This window comes from Acomys russatus, chromosome 6, assembly GCF_903995435.1.
Source record: "Acomys russatus chromosome 6, mAcoRus1.1, whole genome shotgun sequence".
In the NCBI taxonomy this organism is placed as follows: Eukaryota; Metazoa; Chordata; class Mammalia; order Rodentia; family Muridae; genus Acomys; species Acomys russatus.
Window position 1 is genome coordinate 67,699,832 of NC_067142.1, and position 24,660 is coordinate 67,724,491.

Here is a 24,660-nt window from a genome sequence, read left to right on the forward strand (position 1 = left end):
CCTCAGTTACATCTCTTAGGGCATCCAGCCAAGACCAAAGGACTATTTCCATGACCTGCTTAAAATCACACGCCATATGTGCCACTTTCAGAAATTACAATAGAGTCTCTAGTCCATCAGCCACCTTGGGGACATTCCTGTACTTGAGTGACAGACCACATTCATAAAAGGGATATGCCAACCATACCGCACAGGAAGGCAGCCCCCCTGGGTTTCCCCTCAAAGCGGTTCAGCTTCAGTTGCATGTCTTATGCGTGACACACACTCCAGCAAGGAGGCACATGGTCTCATATACCAACAGGGAAGCGTAATGATATCAGGACTGCTGCCTGAATCCTCCATCTTCCGTTGGATCAGTCGCCATTCTTGTGTCTCACCCACAGGCAGGGGTCACGTGAACCCTTCTCTCTCATGCTCTTCTTTGTCTTGTTTCTCCCAGTCTAGGCACCAATTGTGACTTTTTCTGGGGAGATTTGAACAAGTATCTCTAGTCACCCCAGATAAGGCACTGACAACAAAACAGAGAAACAGCCACACAAGTGTAGATTAGTTCACTGGGGTTACTTACAGGTGCATGGGTGAGGGGCTTTCTGTGGGTGGAGGCGTGTGGCTGGTTCAAAGGCATTTGCATACCGGAAATTCCCCTGTCAGAGACCATCAATGACCTGATAGTCTCCCACTAGGACATGCTTCTCAGAGGTCCCACCACCCTTCTGCATCACCACATTGGAGAGCAAGCCTCCAGCACATCAATCACCTGAACTACAGAAGACAGAAAAAAAAAACCCTGAGCAACTGTGCAAACCAGTAAAATCTGGCAGACATTACAGAAGATGCCATGGACAAGGTGAACATTTTCTCAAATACATAAATAGGTCAGGTTACAACTCTCCCTAAAATTTTTAAGTTAAAATTATATAAGGTTAAAAAAATTCTACAAGGTATTTCCTTTCCCTCCCAGTCCCTCCTCCCACACACCTTTCCTCCCCAACACACACACTTTCCCTACCTCTACCCCCCATGCCTGACACCCCCCCACCCCCCGCCTCCCCTCCTTTTCTGTTTCCTTTCAGAAAAGGGCAGACCTCTCAGGGACATCAACTGAACATGGCGTATCAAGTGGCAATAAAACAACGCACCTCCCTCATATGAAGAATGGACTAGGCAACACAGTATGAGGAAAAGGGTCCCAAAGAAAAGGACAAGAGTCAGAGACAGCTCCCAGTCTCACTGTTAGGAGTCCCACAAGACCAAGCTACACAACCTTAACATATATGCAGAGGGCCTGGGTCAGACCCATGCAGGCTCCCTGATTGTTGCTTCAGTTTCTGTGAGCCTCATGAACCCAGGTTAGTTGATTCTGTGGGTTTTCTTGAGGTGTCCTTGACCCCTCTCGCTTCTACAATTCTTCTGCCCACCTCTTCCACAGGGTTCCCCCCTGAACTCCACCTAATGCTTGGCTGTGAGTCCCTGCAGGTTTCTTCAGTTGCTGAATGAAGCCTCTCTGATGACAATTGGGCCAGGTTCCTGTCTATGAATATAGAAGAATAATCATTAGGAAGCAATTCGTTTCTTCTTCTTTTTTTTTTTTTTTTTTTTTTTCAGATTGTGTCTTTGGACAATCCAGCCTCTGGTTCCTGACTCTCCAAGCAGAGTGGGCTCCCTCTCGTGGTATGGGTCTCAAGGTGGACCAGTTATTGCTTGGCCACACCCACAATTCTGCACCTCCTTTACTTTCGTACATCATGCTGACAGGACAAATTGTGGATGGAAGGGTTTGTGGCTGGGCAGGTGTCCCAGTCCCTCCACTGGAAGTCTTGCCTGGTTACAGGAAATGGCCAGTTCAGGCTCCATATCCTCCATTGCTAGCAGTCTTAACTTACACAAAGTGTGCTGTTAAAAAAATTGATAAACAAAGGTTTGCTAACTTAGAGGAAGAGCGCTCATCACTAGAGGAAAAGGAAGTCTCAGTGACAAGCTTATGCAAGAATGGCTGTGTCAAGGGCACCAGCATCTGACTCGGGCTCTCAGAGGATGGTCTGGCTGCTCCCACTGGTCTTCTGCCTTGGCTCAGGTAAATGTCTGTGGACTGTTGCCTCTGAACGAGTTTCTTCTTTTGGACTGTTGTCTCTGAGCGAGTTTCTTCTTTGGCAAGGCTTGCTGAATCTAAGTCATCTAAATCGAGGTGCCTGGTTCTCTTTTCGGAGCCGGAGGAAATTCAGTGGTTCATGGTTCGTGGTTCATAGCAAGCCGCTTCCTTAGACTGCCATGGGACCCCTTTAGCACAAACATTTCAGCTCGGGCTGTCTAGAAGGGAAGTGTTTTCTGGGGCATGGGTCTTTGTAAGTCAAGACTGTTTGTGACCAGCATGTTGTGGCACAAAGATAAGTTAAAGAAGAAGAAGACAGTCTTCTAGGCCTTACCTACTATGATCCTGTGTAACTCAGGGGCATCTGTTATCTTTTCTGAGCCTCACTCTACACTCAAATATTGGAAACCCAGCAATGCTTTTACGCTGCAGTTAGGAAGGGATTAACTGAGCCTGCTTCTTCTTCTCCTTGCTCCCTGTAACACGGAGAGCAAGAAGGCTCACATCATGTTTGAGACATCACACAGTGTCCATCTGGGCTGAAGTGGTGTCACAGTAGAGATCAAACAAAGGCTGCTAACTCAGACCTATGCCCGAGGAGTCCATCGAGGAAAAAAATTAGCAAGCATTTATTTTATTCCAGAAAATGGGCAAAGCCAGAAAAAGGAAAAAGCCTGAGCAAATCATGTTAAGCATGATTTGTATTTAGAAGTCTTGTGGCATGTCTGTGAATTTCTTCTATTAATAACTGTACGTAGACACAAGGAACTGAGACTAAAAGTAAATAACTTGCCAAATTTTTATTAGCCATCAAAAAGATGAAAACGAAACAAAAAGAAAAGCAAACAGGTTGACTAAACCTGTCAGTAACACACACACACACACACACACACACACACACACACACACACATACACAAATCAAGACATATTGTAGATACAGAACTAATTCGATTAGTTTACAACAGAAATAAGAGGAAGGAAAGATTCATTAAGTCATCTGATAACCATTCATTAAATGACTACTGAATGCCTGGCACTGTAGAAGTTTCAGGAACTACATCAGCACCTAAGTCAGCAAAATTTCTGTTCTTGTGGAATTAATGTCTCGGCAGGAAAGATAAACTATAAACAAGTAAAATGTGCACTGAATGATGACAGATATTTTTGAAGAAATAAGAAAAAAGAACTCAAGAGAGAGACATATAATGTCGCGTTGCAGACTGGACAGTCAAAGATAGGGACAGAGTTAGGATGGAGGACCAGCCACAGGAGGAAGATAAGTTCCTTTTTGGATATATCTGTTTTATGACATCGGTGCAATAGCCAAGAGGAGATTTCCTGAAAGCAGCTGGAAACTGAGCCACAAGGCTCATGCTGAGAATAGAGACTAAGCCAAACTAAGGAGAAAAGAGGAGAACAGAACCTTGGGAAATACATATAAAATGAAGAAAAACTATGAGAATTATTTTACTTGCATCCATCCAAGTTGCGATGTCTTGGCCTGGAACTGACCAAGGATTTGAGTTTTTTCTCTTGTTGTTTCTGCTCCTGCTGCTGCTGCTGTTTTCTTTTGGTTTTTCGAGACAGGGTTTCTCTGTGTAGCCTTGGCTGTTCTGGACTTGCTTTGTAGATCAGGCTGGCCTAGAACTCACAGGGATCTGCCTGCCTCTGCCTTCCTAAGTGTTGGGACTAAAGGCTTGGCTGAGACTTGAGCTTTTTAACCTCACTTTCACCTCTATAAAACTGAATACTTTTTGAGTGTCCTTATATTAAAATCTCTTCTCCATATCTCTGAGGATTCCTGTTATAAAAAAAAAAAAAGCCTGTGAAATATCAGGCTCCGTCACCAATCTGAAGGTGCAGAAAGAAAGCAACAGAGCCTAAGTAACAGTTAACTGCCACACAGCTGTGGGGGAGGGGCACAAAGGGAAAGACAAGGCTAACTGACTCTGCAGGAGATAGATGCAGGTGGCCAGAAACACACACACACACCCCCACACACACATAGTGGAGCGGAACCTTGCTTACCAGGGTGGAAAGTGAAGAGTCTGGTTCTAGGGTAAAACTAAGAAGGGCACCAAAAGTAGAGGAACTGCTCTGGATGGGGTGCTGAGGAAGAACTTTCTGGAATAGGTGAAAAGTATGTGAAAAGAGGAGTCAAAGAAGTGTGGGAGAGAGAAGAAAATACAGCAGGGAAGTATTTGGGGTGATTGACAAAAGACAAGACTGCAGGGTAAGTCAGACGAAGAGACAGATACTCTCTGAGAAAATGGAGAAAATGACTCACTACAAGTGTCCAAGTAGCAGGGACTCATCCTGACTCCGTTTAAGAAACTTAGCTCAAAGATAAATCATACTGAAAACCCAGTCCTGTTTCCTTTTTGTGTGCATGCACAGATGTTTACTTGTTCCCGTGTGCTTACAAATGTGGGGGGGGGGGGGGGGACATCCATTGAGTATCTTTCATGACTGCTCCTTTATTTTCTGGGACAGGGCTCTCACCGAACCTGAAGCGTGTTCATTTGGCTAGGCAGAGGGCTGGTCAGTAAGCCCCAAAGATCCTCCTGCCTCCCCAGTGCTGAGGTGACAGCAATGGATCGGTTGACTTGGCTTTTAACTCCGGGTGCTCAGGATCTGAACACAGATGACCCTGCTTACATGGCAAACACTTTGCCAAGTTATGCATCACCTCAGCCCCCTTCGTTTGCTTTTAACTCATTTCCTTACGGGGGGGGGGGGCACAAAACTAACCTACCATGTGACATGGCAGTTGCGCTCTTCAACACACAGCACCTGTGATTACCCACACAAGACTGTGCACAAGATTAAACCCAACAACATCCTGTCACACAGATGGAAGAAACCAATCACGCCCGCCCCTGTCTCAGGACCTATAAGTAGTTAGTGGTTGGCTGGGGAGGGAGAGACATTTTCCTTGGTAGTGTGACCACTTGTAAGGTGTCTTTGCCCCTGTACATGAAAAGCACTTACCCATGTGATGGCTCACATCTGTAATCCCAGCACTCAGGGAGGTAGAGGCAGGTGGATCGCTGTGAGTTTGAGGCCAGTCTTGTCTACAAAGAGAGTCCAGGACACAGCCAAGGCTAACACAGAGAAACCCTGTCTCAAAAAAAAAAAAAAAAAAAAAAAAGATGGATTAATTTAGAAGGAGCTCAACAGGAGTAGGAAGGGGCCAAGAGAAGGTAATGCGGGTAAAAATAACCAAAATATATACATGTATGAAAAATAATGAAACCTCTTAGTGCATATAATTAATAGAGACTAGCAAAAATTAGCCTGACATCCAGGTGTGATGCTGCAAGTTTTCAATCCCAGCTTAGGATGCTGAGGCAAACTGGGCTACACAACAAAGCAAAATACAAAAAGCCTAATATAGCAAAACATCAGTTATAAAAATGAAATCGGGCACCTTCGTGAATCTCTGCTATCTCTCTCTCTCTCTTCTTTCTCCGTAGGAATTTGTCCAACTTTAATGTACACATAGCTTGAGGGCTTTATTGGAATGACGACTCTCTAAGAGGAGGCTGTGACCCTGCAGCTCTAACAAACTCCCAGGTGATATCACTGCTGCCTGTCAAAGCACTGTACCTTTAGCAGCAAGGTTCTGAAATGTAGTCACACTGCAGTCGGTGTCAGACAAAAGTAAGAGCTAACTCTTTGGGTGCGTTGGAAGGAAACAGACACAGGGTCTCTGAGGCCCAGAGGAGAGCAGTGGTTGGATGTACCAGTAAAGGGAAATCCTCCCTTCTGCGCTCTCTCCTTCCTTCCTTCTTCCCTTCTTTCATTTACTTTGCAGCTAGGGATCCAAATTATAGCCTCAAGCATGCACTGACCTCCTTCTGCAGCCCTGACTGAAATTTTATCAGCCAAAAGTGGGAACTGTTCTAGTGCTGACAGATTGTGGCCTAATGACTCCCCAAGCACCGTTATCTTCTTTATAACAATCATCTGCATATTCAGACAGTTATTTTACCTCATCAAAGACATCTTGTTATTATGCTCAAAAAACATGTGACTTTCCACCACTCAGGCTCTGTGTTCTGTCCCCACCACTGTGATCTCTAGCCTTCCATGCCTCACACCTCTTGGGTTTGGGTCTCTCACTCCAGATCTAGCTCAAGTTGTTTCCTTCACTCACACTAAAACCTTTCTTTCTCTTTTTCTTCTTTCTTTCTTTCTGCCTGTCTTCCTTCCTTCCTTCCTTCCTTTCTCTTCAAGATGAAATTCACATAGCATGTATTTTGCAACCATCACTTATATTGCTCTAAAATAGGCGTCACCCAAAAAGAAAATCCCAGACAGAGCATGTAGCTCAGTGGTAGAGTTTGAGTTTCAGGTCTTTGGGATCCAACCCAATGGAGAGAAAGAAGCTATTATTCACCTCCCATTTTCCATTTATTTCTGTCCCCATCTCCTAGTCAACCTCAATCTGGTTTCTGCATCTATGGAGCAACTAAGTGAAGGCACACAGTGGCTGGCCTGTTGTGTCCCATCTAACAGAAAGTTAAGGCTCTGCTGTTACAATGCTGTGTACTGACATCCTTTGATTTCATTGCTTTCGGATTTGGTATCATGTCTAAAAAAGTCACTGTTAAGTTCAAGGTCGTTAACATTGACCCCTGTGGCTGTTTGTTTGCAGTTCAGGTCCGGAGCTCTATGAGAGCTAAGCAAGTACATTGCCACTGAGCTGTATATCTAGCTCAAGCCTTATGTTTTCTCCTACAGGTTTTATAGACTTAACTCTTACATATATTCGACATAGTTCGAAGGGTTGTTTTGTTTTGTTTTGTTGACAGACTCACTTGTAGTCTTGGTTGGCCTAGAAATTATAGAAATCTACCTGCCTTTGCCCATCCCTGATGCTGGAATCAAAGGCGTGTGCCACCACACCCAGCTATAGTTTAAGTTGGTTTGAGAACTTAGCTTCATTGTTTTGTATCTGGATATCCATTTGTCCCAGCATATTCTTTTTTAATTTTATCATAAGGATAGCAACTAATTCTTTCATTTTTCACATTTAGAAATATTTAGCTGCCTGGAGTTTTAGCTGCCTGAAATCTTTGGTTTGGTAAATGGACTTGAACAATTACTTAGCATCAATTTTTTTCAGCTTAAGCACTAAAACCAAAAAAAAATTAAAATTAGAAGCTAAATTTAAAAAATAAATAAATAAATAAAATTCAAAGCTAAGATACTGCATATAAGAGAATATATGGCACTTGTCTTCCTAGGTCTTGGCTATTTCACTCAGAAAATTTTAGTTCCACACATTTTCCTTAAATTTTTATAATTTCACTTCTCTTTATAGGTCAATAAAAATCCCATCATATATTCGTATGACATTTGAATTATTCATTCATCCATGAATGATCATCTAGGGTGAACCCATTCCAAAGCTATTGTGAACAGAGTATCAGTGAGCAAAGCTGTAAGGCGCTCTGTGGTAGGATGTGGAATCCTTTGGGTACATACCCAAGGATGGTATTGCTGGATCATACGGCACTTCTATTTTTAGTTTCCTTACATCTTCACCAGTATTTGCTGTCATTTGTATTCTTCATGTTGGTCATTCTGGTTGGCCTGAGATGAAATCTCAAGATAGTTTTGATTTTCATTGCCCTCACTGGAGAGGGTATTGAACAATATTTTTAAAATATTGATTAATATTCTGTATTTCTTCGTTTGAAAATTAAACCTACACCCCTTGTTCATATCTAACCAGTGGGCAGCTTACAACCATGGTTGTAGGAAGAGTGGGGACTGACTCTAATGTGAACTCTGGTACCCCTAATTTGATCATTTCCCCATGGTGGGAAGGCCTGGTGGCACACAGAAGAAGGGAAAGCAGGCTATCCAGATGAGACCTGATAGGTTGTGGTCATATGGTAGGGAGGGGGCCCCCTTCTGTCAGAGGTCTAGCGAAGAGGAATAGGGCAAAAGAGGGAGGGAAGGTGGGAATGGGAAAATACAAGTGAGGTGATAACAATTGGGATGTAATATAAATAAATTATAATAAAAAAAAGAGAGAAAAATCCCTGTTCACTTCCACAGCCATTTTTATTAGGTTGTTTGGTTTATGATGCTTATGTTTTGTAGTTCTTTGCATATTCTAGATTAATATCTATAATTAGAATGTATAACTGGTAAAGATTTTCTTCCATTAAGAAAGCTGTCTTGACGTGTGATTAATAGACTCATTTGTTATGTAGTAACTTCTGTTCTCTTGGAAAATTTCATGCATCTATACAATGAACATTAACTACATTCACTCCCATCTCCAATTCCCCCTTAGCACCTCCACCCCACGTTACCTCCTTCTCTGCTTCATGTCATCCTTTCTCTTCTTTTATTTCGGCTGCCATTAATGACCCTCCGAGTCCAATTAGTGTCGTCCATATCAATATGAATGCGTGACTCTCTCTCCCTCAGCAGCCATATATGTAAAATTTTGACTGGCTTCTCTTATGCAGGTGGCCATGGCTGTTCTGCCCTGGTGTATATGTAACACCCCGTTCCTGTCTAGAAGTCAGTATTATTTCACAGCTCTCCTTCTCATCTTCCAGCCCCTGCATTCTTTTCTCTCCCTCTTCTTTGAAGATCCCTGGACCTTGGCTAGTGACACACTGGTATAAATGACCCACTCACAGCTGAACACACTAAGAGTTATTTATACCCAGTACTGAAGGGACCGTCCCCCAGGAGCCCCAAATCCCTCCCCCAAAGACCCCAGCTTGCTTGAGTAAACCAAGTCCATGACAGGCTTCAGGTTTTTACTCTGCCTAAGTAGGTCAAGTTTCTAACAATTTCTGGGGGGAAAAAACCACAAGTTATGGACAGCTCGTGAGCAGCTAATCAGCTTACAGAGCAAAATGACTAGATCCCATGTTTTTATTACTTAGTGGCCCTGTCCAATCAAATTAAAGGCCAACTCCTGAGTAAGAGCCAAAACCTCAGTTAGTGACTTTTATTTTATTTATTTATTTTTCCTCAAGAAGACTTTTACAAAACATCAACAGTAGGCTCCATCTTTCTTGTCCAGAGTCTGCCATTTCCCATCAAAGGCTTTTGAAGAGGTTTACAGTAGGAGGTACAAATTCCTTCCTGTGGAGCAGGCCATATATCTGATCGGAAAGTAGTTGGTTACCACACACACACACATATACACACCATAACCTTTCATACCACTACTGACCCAGGAGGCATATCTTGCCGACATATCAGTGTTGTCGCATACAGGGTCCAGCACTGGGAGGGACCGTTGATACCTTTTCTCCCCTAGCAACTTGCATAGCACCTTCTGGCACTATGTAAGTTAGCCGGCAGGAGGCAAGTGTCCTGGAAAGTTAGAGGTTGACTTCTCTATACCCTGTATCCAAAATGAGTGGTGCCTTGGGGTCTCACCATGTTGTTCTGATGGACAATCAAGAGCAATTGCAATAGCCTGTGTATCTGAGACTCTTCTCAGGCCTCCCTGACCAATAGCTTATATGGGGTAGCCATGTCTGGCACTGAGCTGTTATGGGGGTGTTGCTGTTGTTTCTGGAACCCACTGAGTCCCAGTTAACATTGCCTATTGGAATGTTGACTGGTTGTATTGGCTTAGTCTTCTGCAAGTGGCCATGGCTGCAGTGAGTTAATGAGTGAAACTAAAACGTCATGTCTAGAAAATAGCATTTCATAGCATCCTTCCTCATTCTCTGTCTCTTATACTCTTTCCACATCATCTTCCCTGATGTTTCCCAACCCTTGTGTGGTTGACATAGATGTGCTATTTAGGGATGAGCCCACAGGAATCATTTATTCTCACCATTTGACTATGAGTCATTGCATAACTGGTGCCCATGACAGATGACACTTCTCGGACCACAGTTGGTACTAATCCATGTGCTCCTATTGACATTATTCTTTTTTATTTAAATAATTTATTTAGATTACAACTCAATTGTTATCCCATCACTTTTATCCTCCCGTTCCTCCCTCCCTCCCACTTTCACCCTATTCCCTTCCCCTAGGTCTAAGACCGAGGGGGACCTCCTCCTCCACTATATGGTCATATGCTATCAAGTCTCATCTTGGTAGCCTGCTTATTCTTTCTTTGAGTGCCATCAGGCCTCCCCACCAAGGGGAGGTGGTCAAATATGGGGCACCAGAGTTCATGTCAGAGTCAGTCCCCGCTCTCCACATAACTGTGGAGAATGTCCTGTCCATTGGCTCAGAGTAGGGGTTCAATGTTTACTACTTGTATTGTCCTTGATTAGGGCAATAGTTTGAGCAGAACCCTCTGGGCCCTGATCCACCCGTTGTGATGTTCTTCTTGTAGGTTTCTAGGACCCTCTGGGTCTTTCTATTTCCTCATCTCCTATATTTCTCTTACCTAGAGTCCCAATAGGATGTCCTCACATCTATCCCAATCTCCTGATAAGTGAAGGCTTTCATGGGACATACCTTTTGGGCTAGTGCCCAATTATAAGTGAGTATATACCACATGAGTCTTTCTGCTTCTGGGTTAACTCACTCAGTATGATCATTTCTAGATCCATCTGTTTGTCCACAAATTTCTGGATTTCCTTGTTTTTAATAGCTGAGTAGTATTCCATAGTGTAAATGTACCACAATTGTTTTTATCCATTCTTTAACTGAGGGACGTTTAGGCGGTTTCCAGATTCTGGCTATTATGAATAAAGCTGCTATGAACCTGGTTGAGCATATGTCCTTGTTATGTGGTGGAGCATCTTCTGGGTATATTCTAAGGAGTGGAATAGCTGGGTCTGGAGGAAGCCCTATTCCCAGGACATTATTCTTTTGGATACTATTGTAAGTGGAATTTGTCCCCCCCCCCCTTTTTTTTTCTCTAGATTGTTCTTCATTGCTTGTGTAGACAAATACAAACTAGCTTTTGTTGGATTTATGCTTGTTTGTTGAGACAGGGTCTCTCTATATAGCCTTAACTGTCCTGGAACTATGTAGATCAGGCTGGCCTTGAACTCACAGAGTTTCACTTGCCTTTACCTCCCAAGTCCTGGAATTAAAGCCACCACACCTAGCCAAACTAGTTTATTTGTGTGTGATCTTGTGACCTGCGACTTTGCTAAATTCACATATTGGCTCTGGTTATTTTGATATACTCTTTAGGAATTTCTGTTTATATGACCATAGTATCTATGACCAGGAACTGTTTTCCTTTTTTACAGTTTGTATGCTTTTTTGTTGCCTTTTCTTGCCTATTTGCTCTAGCTGTAACTTCTAGAACAACACTGAGTAGACGTGGTAGAAATGGGTATGTTCTTCTTCCAGTTTTAACCAGAAGACATTCAGTCTTGCATATTGTCTTAGTTAGGGTTTCTGTTGCTGTGATGAAACACCATGACCAGAAAGCAAGTTGGGGAGAAAAGGGTTTACTTGGCTCACCCTTCCACATCACTGTTCCTCATTAAAGGAAGTCAGGACAGGAACTCAAACACGGCAAGAATCTAGAGACAGGAGCTGGTGCAGAGGCCATAAAAAGGTGCTGCTTACTGGCTTGCCCCTCGTGGCTTTCTTATAGCACCCAGGACAACCAGCCCAGGGGTAGCAGCATGCACAGTGGGCTGGACCCTTCCCCATCAATCACTAATTGAGAAAATGCCTTACAGGCTTGCCTGCAACCCTGGGTTATTGAGGTTTTCTCTTCTCAGATGACTTCAGCTCATGTCAAGTTGACATAAAACTATCAGGCACACCTACTGAGTAGAACGTTAACCACAGGTTTTCATAAATGCTTTTTGTTAGGTTAAAGACGTTTTCTTTCATACCTAGATTCTCAAAGAGTGTTAAGTTTTTCTCAAGTCTTTTTCTATATCAAAAGAGATGATGTTGTCCTTTTTTCTTTGTCTTGTTAATATTCATGAATTGCACTGATTGGTTTTGTGTGTGTGTGTGTGTGTGTGTGTGTGTTTAACTACTCTGATATTTCTGAGATAACTTTCACTTAATTATGAAGTATAACCTCAGAGTTCTGTTCAGTTTGTTGTCATTTTGTTAAGGATTTTTCCACAAACATTCTGTCTAGCAGTGGTTCTTAACCTATGGGTCATGACCATTGAAAACCACAGACTTCTGATGGTCTTAGAAACACCCAACCATAAACTTATTTTTGTTGTTATTTCATAACTGTAATTTTGCTACTGGGCAGTGTCTCAGTTCCTAAGACCATCAGAAATATGTATTTTCCAATGGTTGTGACCCAAAGGTTGAGAACTGCTGTTGGGGGAGGGGATAAGATGTTTTTCCTTGTTCCTTTTTCTTTTTCTTTCTTTTCTTTCCTGATATCTTTGGCCTTGTTGTTAAATTATTGACTTGAGATCTTCCTTCCCTTTTAATGTAAGCATGTATATCTCCAAACACTCCTCTGTGCTGTGCTTAAGTTGTATCCCCTCTGTTTTAGCATGCTGTCATTTCATTTCTGCCTCTCTCAAGATAGTCTAATTCCACTGCAGCTTCCTCTTTAGCCAATGGACTGCTTTAGACAATGAAGTCTAATTTCCACATTATTTGTGCATTTTTTATTGTTCTTTCTGTTCTTGATTCCTAATTTTATTCCACTGTAGTCAAAGAAGAGTCTTTTGGTTGGTTGGTTGGTTTTGTTTGGTTTGGGGGGATGGCTTTTAGAATTCTCAGAAACTTGTGTTAGCCTTCACATATAGTCTATCTTGGTGAATAATCCAAGAATATCTTCCTTCAGGACATATCAGATCAGTGGTCTTATAACTTTAAGATCAAGCTATATGACGTATCTAAATCTCTTCCTTCACCTATAAATGTCTTAGTCTCATTCTTGCTTGCTTTGATGGCAGAGGAGACCCACCTTCATTCAAAACTGACACCTCACTTGTGCTCCAGAGCACCATTTTGGCTTCCTCCTCAGAAACAGCTCTGTGTTTTAAATATTCCTTTTCCACCATATTTTTAAAGTCTTTCTTCGTGCACTGTTCCCCTTTTCTCTAAATTTACCAAGGGTTCTTTTTTTTTTTAAAGATTTTATTTATTATGTATACAATATTGTATCTGCATGTACACCTGAGCACCAGAAGAGGCCACAAGATCTCATAATAGATGGTTGTGAGGCACGATGTGGTTGCTGGGAATTGAACTCAGGACCTCTGGAAGAGCAGCTAGTGCTCTTAACCGCTGAGCCATCTCTCCAGCCCATTACCAAGGGTTCTTACAGTCCTAATGACCACCTTTCCTTCTTCAAACTCCACCTAAAAGGTCTGCTCTATGTTTTTCTTTCTTTCTCTGTCAAATCCCTTGACAAATCAGCCCCCACTTTCTTTCACTCTGAACTAATCGCCTGGGAGGTAAAGCAGTCCACTGTATCCCCCTTTGGCTATGAACATACCTAAGGCAACCATCTAAGTTAGAAACACTTGGATCTCTGGAGCCTTTTCATTCTTTTTCAGAGCCATCTTCTGCCTACCTGCTCCTTCCTGAAACACTGTTTGCCATACATTTTTCTGCTTCCCCAATGCATTCTACATTACTAATACTTTACAAAGTAGATTCCCACGGCTCAAGTGACTCTTTAAGACTTTCTACATTCTAGTCTCGGTCTACAGAGCTCTCATTGTGTACACTGTACCAACTTGTACAAAAATATAAAGCTAAGCCAGACATTCGTGATGCCTGGTTTGATGTCACCAGATAATTTTGACACCTTCCCCATAGTTCAAGTGGTCCTCTGATGGTTTATAGAGTCCCAAAAGTAAGCTTTCTACAACACACACACACACACACACACACACACACACACACACACACACACAAAGGCCATGTAGCCTGCCATAACCAGAGCCACCGTAAAGCATCTTTCCAACTCCTACTCTTCTATTCTGCCTCTACTCTTCCACATTTACGCCAGCAGAGCAGCTTGATGCCCCCGAACATCAGTATCCATGTGAAAGGTATTAGTCCAGAGTGATGAAAAGCATCAGTGCCCAATGCAGGAAAAAAGAAAAATCCCGTGTTTCCTCTGGGCCAAACCATGTCACCTGGTGGTCTTTCGAGCATGCTCAGCAACTTCTGATCTTCGGGTATCATAAGCCTGTTGGTTCCAACCTGGTTTTGTCATTATTTCATTTTAGATGTGCAGGGAACTGCTCTTACTGTTCTGTATGCCCATGCACGTCTCTGTTCTCAACATGAGCTCCCTTCTCCTTCCCCTGCACCAGTGAAAACTTCCACAAATATAACCAGAGGCAAGCAGGTGTTTCAGCAATCCTTCAAAGAAAAGTAACAGCTTGCCATGTAAAAATGAAGGATAATTTCAGTCCGAAGCAACAGCAATCCAAAGAAAGCAGACTCGTGTAGGAAATTTACAAATCACTCAGCAATGGAAAATTCCTTCTTGTTGTTCAAAATCTTCCTGTAACATTGTATCTCGTGGCTTGCTTCTTGGCAACTGGCCCTGGTCCCTCATTCACTACTTGTGTTTCCGTAGAGCACATATATACCTCTATCAGGTCATTATTTTATTGAATTGAAACTGTGCTAAGCAATAAGAATACATAGTAAACAAGCATAAAGCCTGCTCTCATTTAGGAAGAAAAATGTGGAAATAATATTATAATTATAGTAAAGAAAAGGAGTACTCAATGTAGCTGGTACAGTAGCGGTACTTGGACAATGCAAAGGCAAGCCTAATCCCAGGCCATTCCCCACAACCACACCATAGAGCAACTCACCTGTCAGCCTTCTCTAGCAGAGAGTGAGCCAGTGAATCAGGATGATCTTTTTCACACATACAACAACATATGTATTCCCCAGATCCACACCAGAAGCAGGTATACGAAGGGAAGCAAAAAAAAAAAAAAAAAATGGTCCGGATGCCACGACTTCTAAATTTTTACCCATTAAATTAGCACAAAACTAACCAACTAGTAAGCTTTTTGAATAAACGAATAAACCAGGCATAGTGACACATGCTTGTAATTCTAGGCCTCGGGAGTCTAAGGCAGAAGATTGCCAGTTTGAGGCTGGCCTGGGCTATGTATAAGTCCTTGTCTCCAAACCACAACCAGAAAAAAAAAAACCCTAATAATTTTGATCTATAAAAATCAAGAGAACTGAGAGGAATATGCTGGGCAGTAGGGGGGGGGGGGGGGGGGAGGGGAGTTCCTGGTGAGTCCTATGGCCACTGAGAAAATAAGCCCAATCTCTTTATTCGGAGAAAGTGAACTTCAACATCCTAGATAAAGACCTTCCAAAAAGAGCACCAGGGATGTGTCCATTCACTTCACGATGCATTTATCTGATGCTCTGCGTGAGTGTGCCAGGCACCAGTCAAGCATGTTCACAGTCGTGATAAGACAGATAAAAAACTCTTTCCTGTGTGATGCTTACACTTCTAGTAGGGAGGACAAAACAATCAAACAGAAACCAAAGCAAAACAAAACCCTACAAATGTATAAAGTATACTAGATGCTGATTGCCATAGAGAAAAATAAGCCCAGTGGAGAGTGGCTTGAAGGAGTGGTAGAGGTTGATAGTGAGGAAAGAGTGATCTCAGAAAAGCATCTCTGAAAGAAACATTAGCATTGAAGGCATTATGCAGATGAAGGAGCGTCCACGCGTATGCCTGGAAGAAGTGCCTTCCAGGGAGGTACAAGTGCAGAGCCAGCTCAAGGAATTCCCCAAGTTGGGGCAAATTAAACAGGAAGGCAGTCATAGGAAGTGTGCCAGACAAGGAAACTGGCCAAATCATCTTAGTCCTTTATAGATCATTATAATGACATTTTTAGGTTTGATTTTTGTTGTCATTGCTATAATTATTCTTACTAAATGCAAAGAGAAACTGCACAAATTCTGAGCTATTAGCTTCAATGAATTGTCATAAAAAAAAAAGAGCATGTGTGCTACACACACAAATAAAGACAGAGAGCACTGTTATCAACACCCTAAGTTCCCCTCTTACGGTGCCTCCTACTCACTGCCTGTCCTTCCTCAACCGTTCTCCTGATTTCTGATAGTACAGATTAGCTTGGTTTTAATTTCAAATACAAGGGATACTACTTGAGGGACACTTTTGGACTCAAAGTTTTTCTTGTTATATTTTATTCATGTGATTCTGAGAGGAAAGAGAGGTGGAGATGACAAATAGCCATGTGTCAAAAGGCTGATGGAAAACATGCCACGCAGAAGTGGGTGTGTGATGGCAATCCTGATGTGCCTGGTAACCATATGGCAATTCAGGAAAGAAAGCAGAAGTGCAAGTTCATGTAAGAGCTGAGTAAGTGTCAGGAGCCCTGAGATGTCCCCTCTGGGATATCCCACAAATATACACACATATGCAACTCCTCCTTGAAAGTTGAAGTCACCGAGGTTATTTGTTGACTGATAGCCAAACACTACCACAGATCATGCCCTGTGTCAGACACCGTGCGGAGTGCTAAGTGGTAAGTCTGGCATATGAAAATGATCACAGCGTGGCCAGTCAGACAAGAAAGCAGAGACCTAGAAAACAGAGTAACACAAGCTAAGCATTTGGCATTGACGCTAAAGAATGAGGCTGCAGAGTTGACTCAGCAGCTAAGAGCATAGGCTGCTCTCTCAGAGAACTCAGCTTTGATTCCAGTACCAACATAGCGACTCAACTGTCTGTAACTCCAGTTCCAGGGGACCCAGCTCCTTTTTCTGGCCTACATAGCCACCAGGCATGTGGTACACAGACATACACGCAAGCAACTTATCCACATGTTTTAAAGGCCTGAGTTTGAATCCTAACTCTGCTGGTTTTCAGAGGCCATACCAAGGAAAGTCAGTTGACCACTCTGTATCTCAGTCTCTTTATCCATAAGCAGACTTTTTAAAACTCTGCCTTAAAGACTGTTATCCACATCAAATGAAATAATGCATATAAAGAACTGTATGTAAATAGACCCCTGCTACTTGCTCTCTAGATTGTATAAGCACTGTACATAGACAAACATTAAATTATAAATGGCTGACTGTGACAATACTGCCATCAACAAAATGTTGCAATGGGTGGAGTTTGTGCCAAGGGGTTAATATATTTCCTTATCCCTCACAGATTGGTGTCAAAAGATTTCAAAGGCTGAAGTGACAAAAGTATGACCAGCCAGGGTAGAAGGAGACCACCCATCAGTCAGGATTGTCTAATTAGATCAATTTCCCATTTACCAAGACTGCCAGGTATTTCACTGGAGGTGGAGCAGCCACTGGGAGAGTAATTGTCCACCACAACACTTCTAACCCTTTTCTTTCATCATCACACCTCTGGTCATCTTCCAAATAGCTTAAACAGACTAGCAGAATTAAGAGAAAGGATGCAGGGATGACCGGAGGTGGTCAGAGACGGCTCTTCTCCTTCTGTGTTTACAGGGAATGAAGTTTCACAAAGCAGCCTACCCCCCCAGCCAGTGAATGGTATCCTAGGGGAGTCTGCAACTTTTCCTCTAAAGCTTCCGGCAGGAAAGATGATCATTGTGTGGAATTATAGGAGAGAAGCGTCGCATGTCACTACGATCCTCATCATCCGGCTACATCCGTCTGAGAAACCACAGATCATACACCCTGATCCCCAGAGGAAAGAGCGACTAAATGCTACCGAGTCCTATTCCCTGCTCCTCAGAAACCTCACAATGGCAGACACAGGACAGTACAGCGTGCAGATAACCACAGAGGACTCTAAACCAGTCGTCTTCAGTTATACTCTGAGGGTGTTCGGTGAGTCCAAATGTGGCATTTAGCCATGTGTAAACTAACAAACAAAACAAAACAAAATCCAAACCATATATTTCAATCCGACATGCCTACCATTGTGCACTGTAGTCTAGGCATAATGAGGGTGGCATTTGGCATCGTAAGGGGGCCCAGAAGTAAAGCAATTTGATAACATTACACAGCGAAACAGCAAGCAGAGCTGAGTCAAAAACTAAGTCTTGTGGCTGTCTACACCAGTCACCTCACTTCCTCTTTATCAGAAGCATACAGTTAATGGAAGCAAAATACTTAATGATGCTATTCACACACACACACATACACAGTAGGTCTCCATGCTCACTCCTTACAAAGGCCCTATGAAGTGTGCACGATGCTAAGCACAAAGCACAGCCTTAGTCGTGGTCTTGGGAATGATAAGTAGTGGCACATCCCACGTGACTGACCCGTCTCACTTTCCACAAAGACCAAGTAGACCCAGCAGAGTGGTCTTCAGTGTGAGTTCCAGCACAGGCAGGGCTATGTATAGAGACCCTATCTCAAAAGACAAACTAATTAATTAGTAAATAAACTTACAGTATGCCATGAGTGCTAAGGAAAAAAGGCATGGGGGATCAGAGGTGCCAGGGAACAGGGCAGGGGACCTGGTGCTACAGGCCAAAACTAGGCCCTTGAGTAAGCCAGGCAGGTACTCTATCGCTGAATGTACACCAGGCCCAAGGAAGCATTTCAGAGGAAGTGATCAGAATAGCCCTCATTAAAAACATAACATTTGAGATGATTTATTGGTGTTAAGAGGATAAACCATGCAGCTATCTGGAGGAAGAGTCATTCCGAGCAGGTAACAAAGCTCTTCTATGCTCAAAGAGCATCCCTTAAGAAGGCGAGCATTGGCCCTCAGCATCCACAGGAAAATCTGGGGGTGGTGGCAACCATCTGTAATCCTAGGACTAGAGAGCAAGAGACAGGAAAGGCCCTGGAGCTTTTTGGCCGGCTATCCTCAACCAACTAGTAAGATCCAGGTTTAGTGAGAGACCCTGTCCCCCCAAAATAAGGTAGAGAGTAATAAAGGAAGATCCGCCCCCAGCACCAACCACTGACCTCCATATGCATGTGAGCATGTACCCGCACATACATGCACACATCCTATCACACACACACACATGTACACACACCAAAAGACAAGACAGGAAAGTGAGGGATGTTGTTCACAGGTTGATGAGCAAGGCCATGTGTTCTTAACTAAGGTCTTTTCTTTTTGTGTAGAACGACTGAGTAACTTAGAAGTCACCAACCATACTCTCCTGTTTGAGAATGGGACCTGCCAGATGCACCTGGCCTGTATTGTGGAGAATCCAAATTCTACTGTCTCAGTTGGGTGGCAGGCCTCAGGGAACATCTCTTTAGGGGGACCAAATCTCACTATCTCTTGGGACCCGAAGAATTCCAGTGACCAGAATTACACCTGCAGAGCTGAGAACGCTATCAGCAATCTCTCCGTCTCTGTCTCTGCCCAGAGCCTTTGCAAAGGTAACACCAGCCACCATGGGTCTTTTCTAGGAGCTTCAATTAGCTGTGTGGTGTTACAGCATGAATTCACAGCCCACATGACTTCCTGGACTGTGGCTATGGGAGTGGCCAAACTGCTGCAGAGAGACAGGCAGGCTCTAAAACTCTCCGCCTCTGTGAGTCGGTGTCCTCTTCTAGGCCTCAGGAGTCAGGATGGCTTTCTCCTCCGCCCCACCCCCCACCCCCAGTTCCTACCTCTCCTGCTTCCACAAGGCCACTGAGGACTTCTGCCAGAGCCCCAGACAGGAATATAAATGACCATACCTCTGTAGGCATCCCAGAAGAGACTCAAGAGATGAAACAAACTCAATGGAGCCTTCATTTTATGTACCCTAAGAAATTCCACTTCTTTATTCTTCTTCTTAGGCATTCTAACTAATCTTTACTGGAATCCACAGTGGCTTATAATTACTGCAATAATCATAGCTGTCCTTGTGGGCGTGGTCATTTATGTTTGCATGAAAAGGAGAGGTAAGTTTTCCTTCTGCTTTCTTCTATCTCCTCTAAGCCTGCAAGTGTTTAGAGTCTTGGGTCTCTGGTTGCCAAAGGTCAAGGGAGGGTGGACCCAACCTCTAGCTAAATTAGTTTATTGGGATGATCCCTGGGTGTGGCCAGGCATCTGTTAATATTTCAAGAGAGGTATCCTTGAGAAAAGCAGGACTCGGCCTCAGGATCCACCTGCTCACCCGCCCTTCATTTGGGACCTGTTGCCTACATCCTCTGGAAAGATGCCCGTTGGGGAAGTAGGGATAGAGACTCGTCTCCCTGGTCCCGCATTTCTACTTCTTGCTTTTATTTTCTAGGTTTTCTTCCTTTGGCTAGCCAACATGCAGGTGAGCACCCAAGCTCTCGACCACAAAACTTAAGGCAGACAGGAAGAGATAAAAGAAAGAGAAGAGGGGCTTGCCAGAGGGCTGAACAATGAGAGAGGAGAGAGAGCAGAGCATCACTATTCAACTGGACCCTATGGTGTCCAAGAGGCTGGCTGGTGGCCATGAGACCCGTAGAGCTCCTCCCAAACATGTGAGGGACATCACCGTTTTCTATAGCAAAGTCAAGATCACTTACCTCCTTTCTGATGGAGAAAATAAATCCCAGTGAAAGCATCCATGAACCACCCATCCACTGTCACCCCACAGGTTTGGGGCAGAAATAGGAGTTGGGCATACAACACTCAAAACCAAGCTCTGTGACTGCACCATTGATACTCAGCCAAGGTTTCGACAGTGGATAGTCACTGCTGAAAAAGTAGGTGCAATAAATAGATGAATGCAGGCTTTTTTTTTTTTTTTTGCCTCATCCCATGGGTGATAGTTTCAAGATGCCATTGTTGAAGAGATGGCGCAAGGTCAGGGGTCAGAAAACAAGCATTCCAGCTCCTATCCCATTGTTTCCTGACAGACTTTCTATAAGTCTACTAAGCTCTCTTGAGCCTGTAATTCCTTGTCTCTAAAGTAGTCCAATCTGTCCCACGGGGCTGTGAAAACAATGTCCCATGGACTGCAGTATTTAGTCCTTCGTGTTTTGACACGAGAAAGTCACTAAAACGCTTGAGTCATGAGAATACCACCTCTACCTCCACCCCCCCAAAAAATGAGGTTAAAAATAGATCATATGGAAGTTCTTGTTTAACCCAGAATACTAAGGATTGAGAGGTGGGGAGAGAGCCCTTAAGGAAAGGGCAAGCTTGAAATAACTGCTTTGGGAATAAAAGAAGTGCTGTGGAGACCAGCAAGACCTGCCGAGATGCTGTGAGGAACAGGCCCCGAGTCCTACCACTGACAGCTGTGCCTTTCTGTGTTCACCCTAGATTACCCCAGGAACACAGATGCTCCAGGCTCCCCTGGGAACACTGTGTATGCACAAGTCATCCGCCCAATGCAGGTAAAGGCAAGTACAGGGCTGACCATCCCAGTGTCCTCCGTGATTACCCCTGAGGGAACCTTGTTTTTCACTTGCTTCTCAGTGCTCTCTGTAGCTGCTTAACGCACCAGTAGGTCTTGTCCCTTCAGGGTAGCTTCAACCTGCTTGAAGGGACAAATTAGATCAGCTCGCTCCCTTTCCATTGGCATGCTTGACTAGATCAGAAGAGATTCTCTTCCAGAAGGAGCTGTCATCCAGGCAGAGCTGGGGATAGGAGTGCTTAGAGCAGTGTCTCAAGAGAGACTGGGGACTCGACCTCCTCCACAAGAAAGGAAATGAAAGCAAGAGAACTCCCACACAGTAGGACGGCCTTTGACAAGCACAGGGAAATCCTCTGTCCCCACTACCCATGAGTGAGGCAAATGTGGGGCCACTTTTCTAAACAGCAAACAGTTCTAGCCCAGCCAGTCACAGTCTTTGGGGAGTAAACTCCTAAAAGAAACCAATAAGGGGCATTCACACCGCTTATTCATTTACCATTCCCAACTCCCACTGGGAGCAAACCCAAAACACTAATCACTAGCCCATTTGTCAGCTTCTTTAAAAACAAAAAACAAAAAACAAAAACGAAAAAAAAAGCATTATACCTTGGAGAGTTTTGGGGGTCTAAATTAATCTCTAAAATTCCTTCATTAATTTATTAAAGTATCACAATATATGAACAGATTCATCTAGGGCCTGAGTATTTTTGTTGCTACTACTACTTAGTGCATGAGAGAGAGCGCTCTCAAAACTTGGAGTTCCTACACTTCCGGTCCCCCGCACCTTTACATGCTAACTAGCCCATTAGAATAACAAGGATAAATGGAGCAGCTGAAGCAAGTGGCCCCAGTTATGGCCAGTAAAGGCTAAGACAAAAGACAAGATGCAATAACCTTCTGGCATGCTAAAACCTCACAGGTTTGAACTGATGGAGCTCGGTCCCCAGCTTCCCTTGGCAATACCACTTCCTTTGTCATACTGCCTTTTCCCAAAATACATGTACATATGGACCTCTTTGTACATATAACTCTTTGTTTGTTTCTTTGTTTGTTTGTCTGTTTACAGGAAATGGAAAGCTCCAAGTCCATAAAAAATGATTCCATGACAATTTACTCCATAGTTAATCAGGCCAGAGAGGTAAATCCATGACTGCTTTATCTTCTTTTATTTTGTATGTGTGAATATGTGTGTAATGTATGTGTGTGTGGTGTGTGCTTATGTGCGTGTGGACGGGAACACGCCCATACAGGGACCTGCTCTATCATTCTCCACCTTCCTCTCAGAACACAGTGTCTCTTCCTGACCCTGAAGCTAAGCCTGTGGCCAGAAAGCCCAATCCTCCTGCTTCTGGCCCCTAAAGTGCTGGCATTACAAGCCCATGAAAGCTTTTTACAAGGGGATTGGGGATTTGAACTCAAATTCTCCTGTTTGCTCAGCAGGTACTCTTATCCACTGAGTCATCTTGCCAGCCCCTGTATTCTTGTATTTTTACTTCTTTCCTACGATTTTTGCAAATAAAATAAAAGGTCCATTTTACAGCTATCCAAATACCACTAGAAAAAAAAAGTCTGGAGACATCACTAAAATGTAAAAACTTATCTTGGGACTGGTGAGTTGACTCAGTGAGTAAAAAGACAGTTTTCAAGGAGCCTGATGACCTGAGTTCAATCCCTAGAACCAACAGCGTAGGAGAGAAACAAGTTGTTCTCTGAGGCAGAGCACACTTGTGCACTTTGCACGCGTGCACACACACTAAATAAGTAAATAAATAAATAAGGTGATGAAATTTTAAATTATCTTGTGTTAGGATCCCCTATTATAATTAGCCTAGTTTTTTTTTGTTTTTTTTTTTTAACGTAGTCCTGCCTCGTGCCACCAATAGCCCTACAATCTAACCATCAGGGCTCTCACGTCCTCTTTGCAGCCACGGGAGGTAGGCTATAGCCCTGATCTCTATTGATCTATTTCATTTCTCTCCTCATAAAATAAGCCCATCTCTCATGGGATAAATACTTGTAAGGACATCAAGTAAGTTGGTGAAAGCTTTGAAGAGACGCAAGTAGAACCTGTCTACTGAGCCCTTGGAAGAGGACACAGAAGAAGCCTGGTTTCCAGAGCACTATACCTGAACTGGATCTCCTTGTTATTCTCCTAGGCCTTCCATGTTGTTTATCACATGTAATTGAATATTTATTTTATTTTTTATTTCTTTAACTTTTAAATTTTTTTACATATACATTTATATTATTACACTTATTTTTATTTTTAATACTGTTACCATCATAAGAGCGTAAGTTCATGGGAACAGAGACAATAATTATTTTGTTGCTGTAACCATTAATGCCTCATACATTCTCAGTGCTCAATATTTTTAATAAATAAATGCATGTGTAACAGGTTTGTGTGGTAATTAAATAAGACAGTATTGGCTCTGCAACTGTGGGCCTGCTTATGTTGTGTGCATCCTATCAGGTGCAAACAAATATTTGAGAAAGAATTGTATCTATACTAAGTATATACATACTTTTTCTTGGCATCTAGGGATAGCCTAGACCATCTCCCAGGAACACAAGGGATGAATGTAAACCTGAAGCTCTTAGCACAGTGCCTAACATTTAAAAGCTCAAAAACATCTGGTCTAACTGCTAGTTTTGCCAGTTACCGTATGGCAGCGCACTCCTAGAATCCTAATGCTTGGGAAATGGAGTCAGGAGGAGTCAATGCCCTCCTCTGTTATACAGAAAGTTTGTGGACAGCCTGGGCTACATGAAACCTTGTCTCAAAAAAAAAACTGATCACTGACATTATCGTTGCTATTAAATTTTATCTCCTGAAATCACAGAATCTGCTTGATGCCTTCAGCATCAAAGCTAGAAAAGTCCTAAGTTCCAGGCCAGCCTGGGCTACAGTATAGGAAGTCTCATGACAGTCTAAGCTACACAGCAAGACTCTGTCCCAACAAGTAAAATAAAATAACTGAGAATAGAAAAGGCATACTACTTGACTACATTCATGTCATTTCTTGCCTTTGCTCAAGTTCCAAATGTGAAAAAACAACACTCCTCTGTCCTTGAAAAGCATTTCTGGAGGGAGAAGAAGGGTTTTTACATATTTCTTTTGGTATATTTTATTTTTCTCAAAAAACATCCCATGTGCTTTAATTGTGAGTAATTGACACATTCTAAAACAAAAGTTTTCTATGACAGCCAAGATAACTACCATTAATAATCGTACATTAAAATAGTACTATTTTTACCAAATATTTCATTTACCAAAATAAAATATTTTCATAAATTTTTCTTGGCTTTTAGTTTATTTTCATCTTTTTGTTTTGACTTGTTTTTTAACAATATCCCATAA

General features: G+C 42.9%; 1 protein-coding gene across 1 annotated transcript; it reads left to right on the forward strand.

Annotated features, from left to right (window-relative positions):
• Positions 1 to 1,743: 1,743 nt before the first annotated feature.
• Slamf6 (SLAM family member 6) lies at positions 1,744 to 23,428 on the forward strand. The gene is made up of 8 exons (XM_051147929.1): positions 1,744 to 2,074; positions 17,488 to 17,832; positions 19,093 to 19,356; positions 19,762 to 19,866; positions 20,199 to 20,228; positions 21,206 to 21,279; positions 22,366 to 22,437; positions 23,291 to 23,428. The coding sequence occupies exons 1-8, from the start codon at positions 1,990 to 1,992 to the stop codon at positions 23,330 to 23,332; spliced, it is 1,017 nt and encodes a 338-aa protein (XP_051003886.1). The 5' UTR covers positions 1,744 to 1,989; the 3' UTR covers positions 23,333 to 23,428.
• Positions 23,429 to 24,660: the final 1,232 nt, after the last annotated feature.